At 37.1% G+C, this 20,093-nt stretch overlaps 1 protein-coding gene across 3 annotated transcripts in view; it reads left to right on the top strand.

Annotated features, from left to right (window-relative positions):
- Positions 1-20,093, top strand: part of PKN2 (protein kinase N2) — a 160,537-nt gene that overhangs the window by 121,187 nt on the left and 19,257 nt on the right. For all 3 annotated transcript variants that reach the window (XM_074221750.1, XM_074221749.1, XM_074221751.1), the window contains exons 9-16: positions 129-272; positions 741-816; positions 1,115-1,289; positions 1,531-1,657; positions 2,383-2,513; positions 2,610-2,685; positions 2,795-2,886; positions 18,281-18,457. In XM_074221750.1, coding sequence (XP_074077851.1) covers positions 129-272; positions 741-816; positions 1,115-1,289; positions 1,531-1,657; positions 2,383-2,513; positions 2,610-2,685; positions 2,795-2,886; positions 18,281-18,457 — 998 coding nt within the window. The remainder of the gene's footprint in view (positions 1-128; positions 273-740; positions 817-1,114; positions 1,290-1,530; positions 1,658-2,382; positions 2,514-2,609; positions 2,686-2,794; positions 2,887-18,280; positions 18,458-20,093) is intronic.

Raw genomic sequence — 20,093 nt, 5'->3', positions numbered from 1 at the left:
CTCTTTTGTTGTAAACTTTGGTCTTTTGAATTTAAGTATTTTGATTTTATTGTGTTTAATTCAAGGGTGTATCAATGATGTATGTTTGTTTTGTTTTTCGTTTTTTGTTTTGTTTTTTACTGTCCTAGTCACGTGAACTGGAAATTTCAGTTTATTGGCGTGATTGGCGATCTCTCTGTGCAGTAAAATTCCTAAGGTTAGAAGATTTTTTAGACAACCAACGACATGGCATGTGTCTCTATCTGGAACCCCAGGGTACTTTATTTGCAGAGGTAATAAACTTGAATGTTTCTTTTTAAAAATGTAACCATTAGGGGCGGTTAGGTGGCACAGTGGATAAAGCACTGGCCCTGGAGTCAGGAGTACCTGGGTTCAAATCCAGTCTCAGACACTTAATAATTACCTAGCTGTGTGGCCTTGGGCAAGCCACTTAACCCCATTTGCCTTGCAAAAACCTAAAAAATAAAAAAAATGTAACCATTGAGTAAACCAATTAAGTAAAAAATTAAAAAACTAAGATAATGGTAGTATGGAAGAAAAAAATCTGAACCCTGACACTGCTCAAGTGTCTTGAGATTTGTGGTCTAGTCCTATCTGACTTTCCCACTGACTTGGACCTTACTTATCTTTTCTGTGCTTCCCTCTAGGGCCCCATCCGGGTCTCAAAATAGGAAATTCCAATTTTTTATGGAGTAGAAACCATGGGGACTCTCTAATTTACTGTACTTCCTTTATTGTAGGTTACCTTTTTTAATCCAGTTATTGAAAGAAGACCAAAGCTTCAGAGACAAAAGAAAATTTTTTCAAAACAACAAGGTAATTATTTACCAAAAAAGAAGTGTTTTTATAGGATAAGATACTGAAGTGCTTTATAATAAAATGTAAATGGGCTTCAAAAGTGAGAGCAAGGCTTGTTGTATTTATCTTGAAACTGTTTACAATTGATAAGATGCAGCTGTATCTAATAATGAATAGTTTAGTATTGCTAAAAAGGTGGCAATTTCACTTGGTTCTTCATAAATTATGAACACATGTATATGATTTTTTTAATTATGGTTTTTGGTAATGTATAAAGAAATTACTTGTACTGTCTTTTTATTCACAATATCTACAGGCAAAACATTTCTCAGAGCTCCTCAAATGAATATTAATATTGCCACTTGGGGAAGGCTGGTGAGAAGAGCAATTCCTACAGTAAATCATTCTGGCACCTTTAGCCCTCAGGCTCCTGGGCCTGCGACAGTGCCTGTGGTTGATGTGCGTATTCCAGAATTATCACCACCAGCAAGGTATATATGCCTTAGTTTTTTAAACAGGGTTTATATAAAACAATAATTAGGGAATTTTTATATATGTTGATCGCAGTGAATTAGTTAAAAGGACTATTCTTTCATTGAGTAGGAATATGAAGTTAATTTTTCTGTATTCATTAAAAGAATCTCAAGCTGATATTAAAAAAATCTAAATACATTTTAAAATAGGTACCTTCAAATTTACTGTTTTTTAATAAATGATTTTCTCTTCTATAAGTGACCCTACAGTAACCAAATTGGATTTTGAACTTGAACCAGAAGCCCCACCAGCCCCACCACGTGCATCTTCCTTTGGAGAAATACATGACCCTTCAGAACTAAGGGTTTTGGATGTACCAGGACAGGCAAGACATTTTAACAATAAATTTATTTTTTGTAAAATTATAAATTTTCAAAGGTAAATTTAATGATATATATTTCTAAGTGATTTAAAGTTTTATTTAAATATTGAATTTCACAGATTATGTATATTTATTGTGCCTGAGATTATCCCAACTCAACAAGATACAATAAATAAGAGATAACATCTCAATATTTAAGAGTTATTGAAATTACCAATTTCATGTTCCAGTGACCAATTTCAAATGAAAATTTCCAAAGGCAGAAAGAGATTAATTTCTGTTATGTGTCAACTTGTTGGAAAGACACAGATCATTTTACTATCTGACTAGCATCGTTTTTCATTGTAGCCTCCTTTAGTTATCTGTCTTATTTCACCCCCTCCTCCCCATTAGAGCGTAAACCCCATGAATTCATTTTTGCCACCTTTTATACAAGCTTTATGTCTGTCTCGGAATAGTATAATAACTCATCACATAGTTGCTACCTAATAAATATTTAAAGAATTAAATATATTTCACGAAGTGACCATTCCTTTACAAGAACAAAGTGTTCAACTTCATTAGGTCACATCTACTTGGTTATTATTTCAACCTCATTAGATTACATTCACATTTTGCTTAGAAAATTGTGTTGTCTGTAGAGTTATTTAACTTCATTCTTACCTAACTGTAATTATGTTCTTATATTTTTTGAAGGTTAATTGATTTTTTCCCTTAATATTTCTTAGGATTCAGAAACAACTTTTAATTTTGAAAATGAAAGAAATAACATTGCCTCAAAAAAACAATCTGAATATGAGCCTCCTATTCTTCAGTCAGGCCTGGAGTATGGTGGTATTCAAGAATCTGAGGATAGAAGGTAATATAAATTTATGACAAATAAGAAACTTGATGAATAGATTCCCATTTTAAATTTGTAATTCTAACATTTAGATTGATAATTACCCTTTTTCAGATCTCCACAGAGGTTTCAGTTTAATCTTCAAGACTTTAGGTGTTGTGCTGTATTGGGTAGGGGGCATTTTGGAAAGGTATGCTTTTAATTTTTTCCTGACAATTCTAAAAGTAAATTTTGGGAAAAGATGAATTATCAGTGTAAATCAATAACAGCAATAAAATAATTTTTCTATATTATTTCAGGTGCTTTTAGCTGAATACAAAAATACAAATGAGATGTTTGCCATAAAAGCCTTAAAGAAAGGAGATATTGTTGCACGGGATGAAGTAGACAGGTTAGTTCAAAGAAGGCAAACTAAAAATTTAATGTTCATTTTTCCCTGGGTTAGAAGATATTTTAAGGAATGAGTTATTTTATGTGCTGAAGTATGAATTTTTCTCCATCCTTGCTGTAGTATTTTTCATTTTGTATATCTTTTTGGAAGAATTTAACTGAAGAATGAATTCAGTACAGCATAATGAAATTCAGAAATAATAGCTACAATTTTTTTTTCTGTTTACATTCAAAATGATGTTATAAAGAAGTAGGATGATCTCTGATTGTTATGAAAAAATACATAACTAATTTTATGATGTGCCCTCTCATCACATTTTCCCCAAATGTCACTTAATTGATGGTCACACATCAATATAGCAGATAAGAATCAGTATCCTTCTTTAAAAAAAAACTCCTTTAGTCCACCCCCCCCCCCCAAATAGCTAGCAATCATAACTTTTCTCTCCTCTTCAAGACCAACATTCTTGAGAAAACCAGCCAAACTCAGGACCTTATTTCTATTCCTTCCACTCATTCCTAAACTATCTGACTTCTCTTAGAATAAAAATTAGTAATTGTCAAATATAATTTGTCTTTTCTCAATCGTCATCTTTCTTGTTTTTTCTCTAGGCTTGCATCTTGAGCATTCCTGTCTCTATAATAGCTATTTATGATGGATTATTTTATCATTTTTCTAACCTACTTTCTTATTTTGGGCTTATGTTATGGCCCTTTGCTCACTTCAGTGGGGAATGTCTGAGTTGAAAATGACCTCTTGGGTCTATCTTCTGCTTTCTTGGTCTATTGAGTGTGGTGTTCTAGAATGTCATCAGTCTGCAATTTTTCAGTGCTCCTAAAAAGCTCTGCGTGTTCCTTCTGTTGGAAAAGCCAGTAGTGTGTGCTGGACACAGCCAGGAAGCTCTGCTGGTTCAGAGGGACACAAGTGCCAGGCTCTCTTTGAGCTGGGATTCCCGCCCTGGCTATTATACCACCAGCTTCAGATTAGAAGGGAACCTGGGGCCAACGGGAGCCTCCTTTTGTTGTGCCTGGGGCCAGCCACCCAACCACTGCTGGTTTCTGGGCTGGTTCCTAGCTCAGGTCACTACCACAACCACCCCAGTCTAAAAATCTTTAATCTGTGACCCAAAACTGCCTCAGGCTCTTCTTTGGGGGGGGGGGCTCTCTTTGGCCTTGATGCACAGCCTTGGTCCTCTTTCAGTTTCTGGACAATCATGATCCACCAGGTGCCCCCCCCCCCCCCCCCCCCAGCCTGACTGGATCCAGAATCCACAAACTGCTTTCCCCATCTCCTTGTGCCACCTTTGGTTAGAATTATGACTTATTGTGATTTTTTTTCCCTAGCTTTCTCCATCAGGATTTCATCTGTTATGTTATAGATCTTTGGGGAAGAGCTGAGCTATATCACTTCCTGCCACTCCATCTTCTTGGTTCCACCTCACCACACTGACTCCACAGCTGCAGTCTGTCACAGGCAATCAGTCAGTCAGCAAACAGTTACTGAGTATCTCCTAGGGGCCAGGCAGTATGGTAAGCCCTGGGACTACAAAAGGAAGCCAAAGACAGTCCCTGCCTTCAAGAAACTCATGTAATGAATCTACTGATGGACTACATCTTTTGTCAGCATCCTTTTCCTTCCTCTCAGCCACCACCCTGATTGGCACACTTTTTCCCCCCTATAATGTCTGGGCTGTTGCCAGCAGCCTTCTGGTTCATCTCCTTGTCTCAGATCTCTGTCCACTCAGCTACCAAAATGATCTCCTTAGAGGATAGGTCTGATGCTGCTGCCTCTATCCTCCATACCCCACAGTAGATTCCAGATTCTTCTGGTTATCTCCAGGATCAAGTAGCACCTACTGAGGCATTTAAAGCCCTTCCCAATGTATAGTCCAGTGCACTGGCTTCCTGAAGGTTTCTACAACAGAACACTGTTGGTAATGACTTCTTTGGTAATGACTATTCTGGTTCCTGTAGGACTCAGCTCCAACCTCACATTCTTTGAGAGGCCTTTCCACCTCCTGTTTTTCTTGGAGGCTGTGACCTTCCAAGGACACTGTTTCTGTCCAGTTGCATGTTTGATTCTCCCATGAGAATGTGAGCTCCTTGAGGCAGGAGCCCTGTTCTTTCTTTTTTTTTCCCCCACAGAGCCTGACCCCCATGCCTGACTACAAATAAGGAGCTTCATCTTTGAGCCTGAGATCTAAGTTCACACTCTCTCTTAGTCATTTACTCTTTCTCAGCCTCAGCCACCTCTGTAAAGAGGAATTACCATTAGTTTTTTGAGTTGTGAAAGCATTTTTGAAATCCTAAAGTACTATATAAATGAGCCACTACTGTTTGGTGAGAAGTCATGGAACATTTAAGACATCATTATACTGGATCCATTAAAAGGGTGATTTAATGAACACAAGAGAGGTATTGGCATGGTCATTGTTGCTATCACTGAACATGAATTGTCTGTTTTTATAAAAGCAACAAATGGTTAAACTCAGACAATACCACCTCCCTTGTTTGACTCTTTATACAATGGACCTGTCTCACCCCAATACTATTTTTCTGTACTTTGGTTTCTTGAAATAGTTTAAGGTATGTTGTACCTGTAAGAGCTTATTAAGCCTAAATAGGTGTTAATACATTTTTACCTGCTTATTTTGAGCTGCAGTGACTGTGGACAAATAGTAGAATCAGGAGAGCCCATCTGCTGGGCAGTATGCTTTAGTGAACAGAGGGCAGAGGGATGACCTCCAACCAGGGAAGATTTGGGCTCCCAAGTCTTTCAACCTCTGAGGGCCCCAAGCACTGGCTAAGATGTTAAGTCAAGAACAGTTGGAGGGCGGATAGGTGGCGCAATGAATAGAGCACCAGCCTTGGAGTCAGGAGTACCTGGGTTCAAACTGACCTCAGACACTTAATAATTACCTAGCTGTGTGGCCTTGGGGCAAGCCACTTAACCCCATTGCCTTGCAAAAAAAAAAAAAACTATAAAAAAAACAGTTGGTAATCTGTTGGGGGGCAGAAGGGGTTAGGTTTCCTGTTCCACTCAATTACTTGATATTAAGCATTTTCTATGTGCCAAGACACTATGCTACACCTAGGGATACAAAAACAGGCCAAAGACAGTCCCTGCCCTCAAACAACCCAATAAAGGAGACATATACAGAATAGACTGAAATAATTAATAGAGGGAAGACATTAGAATTGAGGGTTTGGGCAAGGTTCCTGTAGAAGGAATGTTAGTTAAAATTTGAAGGATGCCAGAGGGATCAGTAATTGGGGTGGAGGAGGACCTAGGGGACAGCCAAAGAAAACCCCAGAGCCAAAAGTTGTTTGTGGAACATCCTGGAGGCCAGTGTCACTGAATCAAAGAGTATGTGGCAAGGAATGAAGTGTAAGAAGGTCAGGAAAGGTGACCATGGGGTGTTGAATGCCAAAGAAAACATTTAGTGTTTGATTCTGGAGACAATAGGGAAGCACTGGAGATTAGTGAGAGGAGGGACTGACATGATTTTCCCCTTTAACGAAAACCACTTAGTTCCTGTTTGGAGGTTGGATTGAAGTAGGGAGAGACTTAAGGCGGGCAGACCCATTGGCAGTTTCTACAACAGTTGTGTGAGGTGAAGAGGGTCTGCCCTAGGTTGGGGGTAGATTTAGAGGAGGGAATGAGGCATATTTGAGAGATGTGGCAAAGGGGGAACTTGCAGATCTTGGCCTTGGTTTAGATATGAATGGTGAGAGGGAAAAATTCAGGCTGCAAGCTAGAGGAACTGGGAGGACAGCTGTAATACAATGAACTTAAGGGGTCAGACTAAAAAAATAGAAAGCAGGGGCGGCTAGGTGGCGTAGTGGATAAAGCACCAGCCTTGGAGTCAGGAGTACCTGGCTTCAAATCCGGTCTCAGACACTTAATATTATCACCTAGCTGTGTGGCCTTGGGCAAGCCACTTAACCCCATTTGCCTTGCAAAAAACCTAAAAAAAAATAGAAAGTAAAAGAGTTAAACAGCAGTACAGAGTGTCTTAGTTTATTTGCTGGTTAAGAAATGTTAAGAAATGTGAGGTCAGGAGGCCACTTTTCACTATTTGGAAGGATTATGCATCTTATTAGAGTAACATCTGTTAAAATTAATGGAAAGCTTTGTGATACAGTAGAAATTGAAGTCTTCTGGCTCCAGGACCTGTTTTTCCTCCTGAATTGGATGGATGGATGGACAGATGGGTATAGATAGGTATACTGTAGTTTGCTACATGTGCCATGAACTGGATAAGTCATTTGACTTTACTGATACTATCATCTTAAAAAATAGTAAATGATAACTTTCCAACCCTTACCTTCAAAGGTTGCTAAATTAAGAGAATGTATGTAAAACAGTTTTAATTATAAAATATTATGTAATATGTAATGTTAATTTTAAAAAATACATTTCCAGCATACTTAAGAAGTAATAAGAGAAAATATTTAAGAAATTGGTTTATTTATGCTGTGGTCCAGGTTGAATTAATCCATTTAGGTTTTCTTTGTTCACTTTTGCTACTCTTTTCTTTCCTGATACTTAAAATCACATAGAAGTTTTTGTGTATATATTTCCAGGATTGACTGGAAGCTACTCACATGCCTTGCTTTGCAACATTTGATAATTCAGCCATTTAAATTCTCCCATCATATTGTTTGTCTCTTTATTTGTAAATGTGGAGAGTCACCCTGACAAAATAGACAGAACTAACCTCCAAAGCAGAAGTCCTATCTGTATAAAATGATTGTGTGGAAAACTAGTGTTATCTTCTTCTTTAATCCTTTTCTTTTTAAGTAACTTTTATCTACAGAGTACATTACTCAAGCCACACTTTTTAATTAGATAAAATCAAAATGTTGTTCATAATTCAATAAAAAAGAAAATATGAGGGTGAACTTCAACACAGCTTATTTATTCCTCCGATTGAAAATAAATTCAGAACCAGTAATTGTGGTTGATAATCGTCTGTCTTCAGCTTTAGCTGTTTCTTTACTTTAGTAAGAAGCATTTAGTTAGGTAGTATAATGAATAGGGTGTCAGTCATGGGGTCAGGAAGAGTAGCTTGGTGACCCTAAGCAAGTCACCTCACCCAGCTTGCCTCGGTTTCCCTCATCTGTAAAACAAGCTGAAGAAGGAGAAGGTAAATTACACCAGAATCTCAGCCAAGAAAATCCCAAATGGGGGTCACAAAGAGTCAAACATGACTAAAACCAACCATAATTACAAAAATATGACATTAATATAGTTATTATTAAATATTACAGAAGCAGTACATGATTTAAACATAATGGTGTAATTGAAAGGAAAACACATAATGATTACAGTCTGGTACTGAGTGCTACAGTGTTCCTCATACTGTCTTAAGAGGCACGGTCCCATCTGCCTTTCTCCAAGCTGGGGAGATCAGACAGATGTGCATGAAAGCATTTTTGTGGGGGAAAAAGCAGGCTCAAGACAAAGACATGCAGGAGCTATGACTGCTCATTGTACTCTGTTTCCCCAACTTTCCCTCTCAGCCCATGGATGAGGAAGATTGCTCCACTTAGGGTAAAGTGACATCCACTTGCCATGGAGGATAGAAAACAGAAATAAAAGGTACGTTCAATTATTAGGTAATAAGCTAGCAGAAAAGATGTCCATGAAGGCTTAAAGAAAAAAACCCATTAATGGCTCACTTAGATAGTCCTGCTGTCAAGTTCTGTTTATGTGAACCACTGGGACTGGAAAATGCACAAAAGCAGTATCTATCTAGTCCTTTGTGATATAAAGTATCAGAACTGAAGTGCCCTGATAAGTCCAGCTCCCCTGAATCTCAATGTCCATTCTCTTCTAGAGGAGCCAGACTTTGAACTCATGGGGCAGTGATGTATAGAGAGGTCATTCCTCTCAGAAGAGAAGAAACAATTCACTCATTTCCTTCTGTAGGGCTCTTACTTCTTTGGCAGCTCCTGTTCACTCATATCAGTCTCTCAAGTGGAAATACCTTTGGTAAGGTAAAGGAAAGGACCATGGGTCTCTAAAAATTCATAGATAAGTGAAATTATTATGTTGAATATAGATCGACTAGTTCAGTTAAGTCAGTAGCAGTAAAATAAGTACTATAAATTATACATAATGAAAATTTGGAATAAAACTACTTCATGGTTTGGAGAGTTTAGAGAAGGACATAAAGAAAGTGATTTGAGCTAAATCTCAAAACAAATAAGGTGCAGAAGTGGTTTCTCTTCTGAGAATATAGTTGAGAATTAACATGACCTTTGAGGGTAAGGATCATCTTAACTAAAGCAGAATATTGAGAATTAGTGAAAAATTTGGTAAAGTAAGGACAAATCATGTATAATCTTACTCTTTTTTTGTTGAATGTTTCAAAGTTGTTGATTAGAAAAATATTAATGATTATAAAATAAACCTCTGAGGATCAACATATCTAAGAGCTTCTCCTTCATTGGTAAAACTTCCTAGGTTGATAGTCAACAAGTATTTCTTAAGGACTTCCTCTACACTAGGTACTGGGCTAATTGCTGGGAATAGAAAGATGTCAAGACCATAATAGGTTAGTTGCCATCAAGAAGTTCATTCTGGGAGGGGGTGGAACCAAGATAGCAGAGCAAAGGCAGCAATTCCCACAAGCTTTCCTCCAGACCACTCAAAATACCTTTAAATAATGACTAACCAATTTCTCAAGTGGCAGAACCCACAAAAAGACTGAGTGAAACCATTTTCCAACCCAAGACAACTTGGAGGGAAGTGTCTGTGGGCCCACAAATGCAGCCGGCCATGGGTCCATGGCAGCGGGAGTGGTTTCCAGACTTCTCGACCCAAGAATTGCCAAGGACAGTTGGGACACTCAATAGGAAAACTCTGCTCACCAAAGAGAGAGGAGCCCAGTCTAGCTTCAGCCCCAGGGGCCCAGGAACAGACCTGGGGAGCAACCCAACAGCTGCTTCCAGAGCACTGAATCAAGGGACAGGACTCTGTTGCTCTGCTCTTACTCAGATCCAAGACAGTCTGGGGCTCTCAAGAAAAGGACCTTTACTGCTATAGTGGAATAGGGACTCTCCTCAAGTATCCAGGGCTGAAAGTTATTCTTGTGGTCATCCACAGACCAGAGCACAGGCCAGGAGAGTGGTCAGAGCCTCTCATAAGACCTTGAAGGAATAGAGATCCCTAGAGAGAGTTGTCTCAAAAACTTGGGACAATGCATCCTCCACTCTGGAAGCAGAGAGAGTTAAAGAGAGTTAAAGTCAAGTCATGGGCTGCTGAAATGAATAAACAAGAAGTAAAAGAATCCAACAATGGAGGATCAAAATACACACCAAAAGATAACAAAGACAAAGCTTCCAAGAAAAATATGAATTTGTCTGAGACTGTGGAATAGCTCAAAAAAGATTTCGAGGAAGAGGAAAAAATTGGGAAGAAAAAAAGAGCAATGTGGGAAAATCATGAAAATCAAATTGGCAGTTTGGTAAAGGAATTACCAAAAAGTACTGAAGAAAATAACTGTTAAAAACCAGTTTGGGTCAAATGAGAAAAGCAGTGCGAAAGGTGAGTGAGGAAATGAATGCCCTTAAAAAGAATTGACCAGATGGAAAAGGAGATACAAAAGCTCTCTGAAGAAAATAATTCAAATGTAGGCTGAATCTATGGGAAGCTGATGACTTTGTGAGAAATCAAGAAACATTAAAACAGAACCAAAAAAGAAAGAAACCTAGAAGAAAATGTGAAATATCTCATTGGAAAAACAACTGACCTAGAAAACAGATCCAGGAGAGACAATTTAAAAATTATTGGACTGTCTGAAAGTCATGACCAGGAAAAGAATCTAGAATTCACTTTTCCAAGAAATCCTCCAGGAAAATTGCCCTGATAGCCTAGAAACAGAGGGTAAAATAGGAATTGAGATAATCCACCAGTCACCTTCTGAAAGAGATCTCAAAATGAAAACTCCCAGAAGTATTATAGTCAAATTCCAGAACTCCAAAGTCAAGGAAAAAATATCCCAAGCATTCAGAAAGAAACAATTAAAATATTGTGGAGCTACAGTCAGGATTACATAGGATTTATTAGCAGCTTCTATGTGAAAGGCTTTTAAAGGCTTGGAATATGATATTCCAGAAGGCAAAAGAGCTTAGATTGCAGCCGAGAAACAGTGCAAAACTGAACATCCTCTTATGGGGGAAAGATGGACTTTCAATGAAACAGGGTGCTTTCAAACTTTCCTTTTGAAAAATGGTCAGAGCTGAACAGAAGTTTGATCGCAGGACTCAGGTGAACTATAGGGGGGTGGATGTGAAGGGCAGAGGGATTTAATGATGTTGAACTGCGTATATTCCTGCATGGGAAGAAGATAATGATACCTCAAATGAACCTTCTCATTTATAAGAGCAGTTAGAAGGAACTTTTAATACACAGGGTACAGGAGGGAGTGGAGCTGAATATGAAGGTATAATATAAAGATGGAATCAATGGGTGAGAAAGGAATATGGGAGAAAGGGAAAGGAGAGGTAGAATAGGACAAGTTATTTCACATAATATACACACTTAATAGGGTATAGAAATCTTATCTTACCCTAGAGGAAAATAGGAGAGGAGAGGGGACCAAGCAGAGGAGAAAGGGGGACTGTAGATGATAGAAGAGAGAAGATTGTGTGAGAGGGTAGTTGGATGCAACACACTTGAGAAGGAGAAGGGTGAAAGGAGAAGAGAGAGAATAGAATAAATGGGGGTGGGGAGGAATAGAATGGAGGGAAATACAGCTAGCAATAACAACTGTGGGCCAAAAATATGAAGCAGTTTCTCTGATGGACTTAGTATAAAGAGCTGATGGGATCTGAAGATAGACTGAAGCACACTTTTCTTTTCCTCTAACTTTATTTTTCTTTCTTTGGAGGGAGGAGGGGATTATGTCTACTTTCACAGTATGACTTGTTGTAGTGATGTATTTCATAACTAAACTTTTTTTTTATTTTTTCAAGGCAATGGAGTTAAGTGACTTGCCCAAGGTTGCAAAGCTAAGTAAATATTAAGTATCTTGAGATTTAAACTCAGATCCTCCTGACTCTAGGGCAGGTGCTCTATCCACTGTGCCACCTTGCTGCCCCAATGGCTACGTATTTTTTCTACACCAAGTAACTTGCTTGATTCTCAGTGGGGGCCTATAGGGAATCAATTTGAAACTTAAAGTTTTGGCAGTAAATGTTAAAGGTTTTTTTTTTCTTATAGCTGGATATCTTGTGGTTTTGGTTTTTGTTTTTTTGCAAGGCAATGGGGTTAAGTGACTTACCCAAGGTTACACAGTTAGGTAATTATTAAGTGGCTGAGGTCAGATTTGATCTCAGGTCCCACTGACTCCAGAACCAATGCTCTATCCACTGTGCCACATGGCTACCCCCTTTCCTATAGCTGGAATAAAAATTTTAAAATAAATTAATTTAAAAAATAAGCAAGAGATTTTATACACACACACACACACACACATACACATACACACACACACACACACACACACACACACACACACACACTCACTGTAAGTAGAAGATAATCTCAGAAAGGGAGAATGGGGTAACTAAGAAAGTCTTTACTTCTGCCTAAGATGAAATTTGAACTCAGTATTAAAGGAATCCATGTAGACTTGGAGGCAGGCATGGGGCGGGGGGAGCATGATGGAAGCACTTGGCAACCTTAATGAAGGTAGGGTTGGGAACAGTAAGGAGCAATAAGTAAGCTGACATCACTCTAACAGAGCATGAAGGGAAAGAAAGTGCAAAAAGAATGGAAAATTGGAAAGAACCAAGTTATAACGAAGTTTAAATTTCAGAGAATGTCTCACATTAGGTTCTGGAGATAATAGTGAACCATTGGAGCTGATGATCTTTTGTTGAACAGCAAAGATGTCACTATAACTATGAACAAAATGTAGTGATGTTAAATCATGTGGAAAAAAAACAGAAAAATCAGTTTTTAGGTGGTTATAGACAGTCTTAACTATAAAATCTAGTCATTATTTTAAATCTTTATTGGATGGTTTGGCTAAATGTTTAAATATTCTTGTTGAAATTCCTTAGGATCATAGATCTGGAGCTAGAAAGATGCCTTAGGAATTATTTAGTTTAAACACCTTCATTTCAATAAGATTTAAATGTTCTTTTTCTTTTATCTTGATCTGTGAAACTAATTTTCTGCATTGTTTCTGTTAAACTTTTAAAATAAATAAATATACAAATAAGCCTAAAGTTTAAAAAACACTAGCCTTCAGATTTTGTATTTATAATTAAAAACAGATTGTTATAAGTAGGAGATGGGATTTCATCTGCAGTGTGAAACTATTAAATGGAGTCTAGGCAATAACTCATAATAGCTATATTTATTGTCACTATTTAAAAATGAACAGGTGTTTTCTATATTCTAAATGACAACTATATTAATATAGCATTTAAAATATCATGCTGCTTTTATAACACAGCCGTAGATATTTAAATATTGTTGTAATTAAATTTAATTTTTAAAAACCTCTTAGCCATGAGATCCAGGTCCCTGTATAAATACTTATCTTTACAGTTAATTTCATTTTTCAAAATGAATTCATGTTAAAATTCAAAATGCTTTAGAGTGAGATTAAGGATGATGGGCCTACTTCTTGCTACATTGTGATTGAGCTTCAGGTTGTAGAGTGCTTTGAAAAATCCATCCAAAACCCTTTTTAGTGTCTATCAAGCACTGTTTTTTTTGTTGTTGTTTTTTGTGTGTGGGTTTGTTTTTGTTTTTTTTTTAGGTTTTTGTAAGACAAATGGGGTTAAGTAGCTTGCCCAAGGCCACACAGCTAGGTAATTATTAAGTGTCTGAGACCGGATTTGAACCCAGGTACTCCAGACTCCAAGGCCAGTCCTTTATCCACTACGCCACCTAGCTGCCCCTACTGCTTTTTTTTTAAAGGAAAGTATGCTGACTTGCATTCGAGTAAGAGCAGATATGTTTTATTCCAGTTGTTAATTGAGAACATGTCTATAAAATATGTTATTACTATAGAATTCTAAAAGATATTTTATCAGGAAGTCAAAGTAAAATGTCATGGTCAATTTAGATTCATAGAATATTTTGAACTGATTTTGTTCTGGTTTAGAAAATACATAGATTCCTTCCTACATTTAATAGACTACATAAGTATTTTATGTAAAGATAAAAATTTGCTTAATTAAAAAATTAACCAAGATTCTCTTCAAATTCTATAAATTACTATAGTTTGTTTCAGTTTTTAGTTCAATCTTCAGTTTAAATTCTTGATTTTATTAACTCTTTTTACTTAAAACAGTTTTACATTAGATCTCTCCTAGCTAGCTTTGCTTCCCAATACCAACCTTCTTAAATGTATATTTAGTGGCCACAAATATGAATGTGGATAAATCAAAACAATTCTTTCTTGGCCATTGAAAAAAAAAACAGCAAATATATGATAACACTACCTTCCATTAAAAAGTCTGTATTATAATTGTATTAAGCACAATATTAACTTAATTGATTGGAGAATATCAAATACACTTTATTTCTAAATTGTGGTTTAGAGTCAATATCCTATAAACTTGTTTTCAATATATCTTGAGTATTTTATTACTTTTTTGTTCTCTAGAAAGACATCAACACTACTGATAATCAAATATATATAAATTATGAAGTCATATAATAGTATGTCACTAAGTGTAAGTCCTCACTGCCTGTTATAGTCAGATGTAGCAGTCATTGTTTTCAGTTGGGAAAAGTATCAGCATACTGTCACCATGCAGTCTTCTGCAATTTTACAAAAATAGTGTCACTCTTGAGCAAAGAATCATAGATTTAGAGCTCTAGAACAGCTCAAGGGTCAATTTAGTCCAGCTTCATTTATGATGAGGAAACAGAGCCTAACAAGGTCTTAAGGTCCAAAGGCACAAATTATGTACTAGAGGCAGAATTTATTTGAATCTGGTATCTACTCTATTATACCCCCAATAATAGTATTTAAAAATTCTATTAAAATCTCAGGATTGGCACTTACTTTGAGGGCCAGGCTTCTAAATCGGGATCTTAAATTATCTGTAATTAAAAATATTAGTAGTAGAAATTTTTATAAAGAATCTGACCAGCTGCAGCTAGGTAGAGCAACGGATAGAGCACTGGCCCTGGATTCAGGAGTACTTGAGTTCAAATCTGGCCTCAGACACTATAATTACCTAGCTGTGTGGCCTTGGGCAAGTCAACATTTATACCTGGACATTTAGGTGGCTTAAATGCCATAACACATCCAAGAAAACATGATGAGGACATGACACCTTTCACAGTGAGCAGTGGATCAACATAGCAGTTTTGTGAGAGACATATCTGATGTGTGGGTTGGGTCCCTTCTAAGAGACATGAAATTTTTTAAGGTCTCTAAGGATGAAGAAGCTTTGGATTTTAATTTTTTTTTACTTGTCAGTTGATTCAGGAGTAAGAATGAGGAACTTGGCAATGTCCTAGTGCTGCCAAAAATCACTTAAATATCCACCAAAGTTCCTAATAAACAATTGACAAAAGACAAAAAAACCTATCCATCAAGTTTTCTCCCATGTAATGCTAAAATATTGAGGCTTGATAAATGTAGCTGCAGAAGGAATTTTGTTGAATAATCCTTTAATTATCTCTGATAAATGAACTATGTAAAAATGATTGCCAGGGTGTCATTAAGACTTTTGGCACACTATAGGTGTATATTCAGCATTGAAAATGTGTTATAGTGATTTTGAATGGAAGAAGGAAATTGTATTCACTGTCATGAACTTCTGACAGTTTGGTAAATAAAGACTGTGAACTTCTCAGAAAAATATTTTCTTCCAGAATTCTTAGTTGTTGGAAGTACTAAATTTAATTCACTGCTTAGTGAAAGCAAATTTTTTTTCCCATCCAAATTAGCAAACTTCTTGAAGTCTATCCATATCCCAGGTTCCAAATCTCTCCTGTAGATATTAAGGACTAACATGGTTCCAGTTATGCAGAATCCAGAATACTCTGGTCATCCTCAATAAGATATATATAGCTACTCAAAAATAATCTGCTTAGCATCCCTCAAAAGAAAAACCAAATAGATAAAGAATAGATATTTACTAGATGATGACATCCAGCTAAATGGAAAACTTATTCCTTTAGTCTGTCAATATGTATACTTTGCATTTGTACAACAAATGGACAATAATTTAGAAAAGCTGACTAGTTTGCATTCAAGAGATTTGACTGACACTTTAATTTCATCAGCATTCCTCCTGACACATGTGTATCATCTTAACATTAATTTTCTTATTCTACTGTTTGAGTGAGAATCATGGACACTTTAAAGTTGTAATGGGATCCAAAGGGCTAGTGAGAAAAGAATGAGAGCTTTTAAAAAGCTGCTTTATTGTGGCGTAATGGATAAAGCACTGGCCCTGGAGTCAGGAGTACCTGAGTTCAAATCCTACCTCAGACACTTAATAATTACCTAGCTGTGTGTGGCCTTGGGCAAGCCACTTAACCCCTTTTGCCTTGCAAAAGGCAAAAAAAAAAAAAAACCAAAAAAACTGCTTTATGTTATCAAAAATGAGATTTGTGCAAGTGATATAAAGCAAATCTAGATGGGAGGTTAATCAAATGTATATATCAGAGGATATGCTGACGGAGTTTTGCATTGGTATCAATGGAATGTTAAAAGACCTCAAAGACTCCTATTGCATAGACCATCTCTGAAGGATTTATAGGGAGATAAAAAGGAAAATTATACAAAGTAATTAACAATGCACTACATTGATGGAAGAAGTATCCCCACAATAACTTTAGTCAGAAGCTTTAATCATTGCATGAAGGAAAGATAACATGGTTTTCCATTGCATATCTCACCACTCCCTGTAGAAAGTATTCAAAGGAAAATCCTTTCTCATTTTTTTAATATTTTATTTTATTCCCCAATTATATGTAAAAACAATTTTTAAAATTTTTTCTTAAATTTTTACTGCTTCCCTCCTCCCTAAGCAATCTGACATATTTGATTATTTTTTAGAAAGAAACTTGTATTAAAAATGTTTAATAAGTGAAAAAAATAGTATATTTCCACTCTGTATTCTTTCTCTAGATGCAGATAGCATTTTTCATCCTGAAACTTTTGAGATTGTCTTAGATCTTTGTTGAGAATAGCTGGGTCATTCACAGATGTTGATCATACAGTATTGCTGTTAATGAATACAGTGTTCTGTTTCTATTCACTCTACATCAGTTCATGTAATTCTTTCCAGGTTTTTCAGAAATCATACAACTTGTCATTTCTCATAGTGCAGTAATAGTCCATCATAATCATTTGCCACAAGTTTTCAGCCATTCTCCCATATTGATAGGCATCCCAAATCCTATCTTTTGCAATGGGTGTGGATATTTCATTTCTTTCAGCTGCCAACCCATAAGGATGCCTCCTCTGAAACTTGTTCTAGCACTATGGCATCTAACTTCATGATTAAAAACATGAGTTTGTCTGACCCATCTTCAAACTCTTCTCAAAATCCCTTGGCATCCCCTGACAACTTTTTCTCCAGTTTCTGATACCAATGTGGCAGTTTCCAACTGTTGCATTATCTTTTCCTACCCGATAATGCCTTCTCTCTCTAATATTTAGCCTTTCCATATTTATTGGTTCCTTCCAAATTACTGCCACTGGAAACACCCAAAGGCTTCTCCTTCTTTAACCTTCACTGTGTTTGTCATCCCCTTGTACATTGTTTATTATTCAGCCAATTACCATCTTTATACAGATGATTCATATATACGCAACTCCTTATTCCATAGCAGCATTGAGTGCTGCCTCTGGGACATGTCAAAGAGAATACTGTAGGGGCATTTTAAAACCATCTAGTGTTTGACTTAGCATCCTTACTGTCAAACCCACCTTTCTTCCAAACTGCCCTATTTCTGTCCAGAGCTCCACTGCTCTTCCAGCCGCCCAGGTTTATGACCTTTCATCCCCTCCATTTGATTGTCAAATCTTGTTGTTTATACCTGTATACTATATGTTACCTTTTATATACAATCTTCATTCAGGTTTCTATCACACCGGGATTGTTGCAGCAGCCTCTCAGCCACAGTCATTTCCCTACTCTGAAACTATTGATTTTGTGTTTCTCTAGAATACACACTTTGACTTGGCTGTTAAAGCCCTTCATAATTTGCCCTGACCTTTGTTTTTATCCTTTTCTGTTTGCATGTCTCCTTGGTGAGGTCAGGGCCTTTCTGTGGCTTAGGCCATTTTGCCTTTCGCTTTGCGTGGGCTAGACACGGCTCCATTGCTAGTTTGTGCTATAGTGTTTGTAATTTCAATGTCTGGGGACTGAATTGACATTTCCATTCTCTTTTGCAGCCTCATGTGTGAAAAACGAATTTTTGAAACTGTGAATAGTGTAAGGCATCCCTTTTTGGTGAACCTTTTTGCTTGTTTCCAAACCAAAGAACATGTTTGCTTTGTAATGGAATATGCCGCCGGTGGGGACCTCATGATGCACATTCATACTGATGTCTTTTCTGAACCAAGAGCTGTGTAAGTGTGGGGGCTTTTAGATTTTCTGTACTATGTGGAAGTAGTTTTTTTCCAAAAACCTGAAACTGATTTCTTCCTGAAGGACAGATCTATATAGTTAATAATAAAAATTGTCCTAATGTTCTCTTTATAATTAAGCTGATATCCTCCTGTCCATTTATTCTTAGTTATAAGAAGGTTCAAGCATGAATTGCCCCAAATACCAAATGCCATTTTGACTTAATTTTGCTTATTGAGTTAAGTAGCTCAAATAAATCAGCTTTACAGGGTTTCATTTCCTGCCTGCCCGTTGGAAAACATGCTGGTTTATGAGTGATAAGATTTAGATTTGAATTCTGATATCAAAGCACTGAATCAACCTCCACCACCCACTTCTGTTTGGTTTTTTTTCCCCATCTTCCCTCACCATGAAAGATCCCTTCTTCCTCTCAATTTTTACCAGGATTGGTCATTTGTAATCCTATTTTCCAATGGAAGTGACAATAATGGCAATGAAAAAGCTATCTCCTGAATGGGTTAAAAGTACCAGTCCTTCCCTTGAGATTAGGAGGGATTTATGAAGTTCCTCCAATGTGCTTGGCACTTGACCACAAAGAAAAGTGGGCAGCCCTGGCAATTGAGATGGCAGAAACCATCACCATGTGGTAACATGGTGGCGTGGTAGCCTGGAAATTCAGAAGGAAGCAGTTCATATCCCACTTCCAATGTAATAATCATTGTCCAAAGAAATCGCAACAATCCTGGGAGGAAGGTGCATTTTACAGATGAGAAAAAGAGATGAAATGACTGGCCTAAGGTCACACAGGAGTAAGTGCCTGAAAGCAGATTTAAACTTGACTGCCTGAATCCAGCTTCAGTACTATGAGCGAGTCAGTCAGCTTCTCTCAGACTCAGTCAGCCCTAAAAATAAGTCATAGGAGGGTTTCCATTTCCATAGCAAGAGTTAACCACACCAACAAAATCATTTGTCCTTGACGGTCATAGTGGTGCTGTTCGTTATTTTTCAGTCATGCCTGGCTCTTCATGATCCTGTTTTGGGTTTTCTTGGCAAAGATACTATAGTAGTTTGCCATTTCTTTCTTCAGTCCATTTTACAGGTGAGAAAACTGAGACAAACAGAGCTAAGCAACTTCCTCAGGTCATGTGGTTATCTGAGGGTCTTGAGGCTGGATTTGAATTCATGTCCTCCTGATTCCCAGCCTGGCTCTCTGTCCACTTCACCACCCAGCTGCCATTATGTCTGATGACCCTGATGTTATTTTGCTATAAAATCCATAAAAGCAGCATCCTTTTTGGTATTTCCCCCACCTTCTAGCACAATGCTGTGCACACAGGCACTTCATATTTAGTCACTGAATTGAAGGTAATTTGGTTACATAGAACTGGAGGAAAAATGTCAAGACATTTTAAAATCATATTAGGAAAAGTCTTTTTAAAACAGTTGGATGGCAAGTTAGAATGTCTTCATCTGTCTTCTGGAGTTTCCTGTTTTCTTGAATTTCTGCCAGTTCATTCATAGCTTTGTCAAATGGCTATAAAAAATCTAGTCTGACTATAAAGTATAAGTAAATAATTTTGAAATTCTCCAGTCTCTACCTGTCATTTGCTCTTCACTGAAAGCTAAAAGATTTAGCAT

Source organism: Macrotis lagotis, chromosome 2, assembly GCF_037893015.1.
Source record: "Macrotis lagotis isolate mMagLag1 chromosome 2, bilby.v1.9.chrom.fasta, whole genome shotgun sequence".
NCBI classification, from domain to species: Eukaryota; Metazoa; Chordata; class Mammalia; order Peramelemorphia; family Peramelidae; genus Macrotis; species Macrotis lagotis.
Note: the sequence above shows the minus strand (reverse complement) of the source record. Positions and strands in the feature narration are given on the sequence as shown.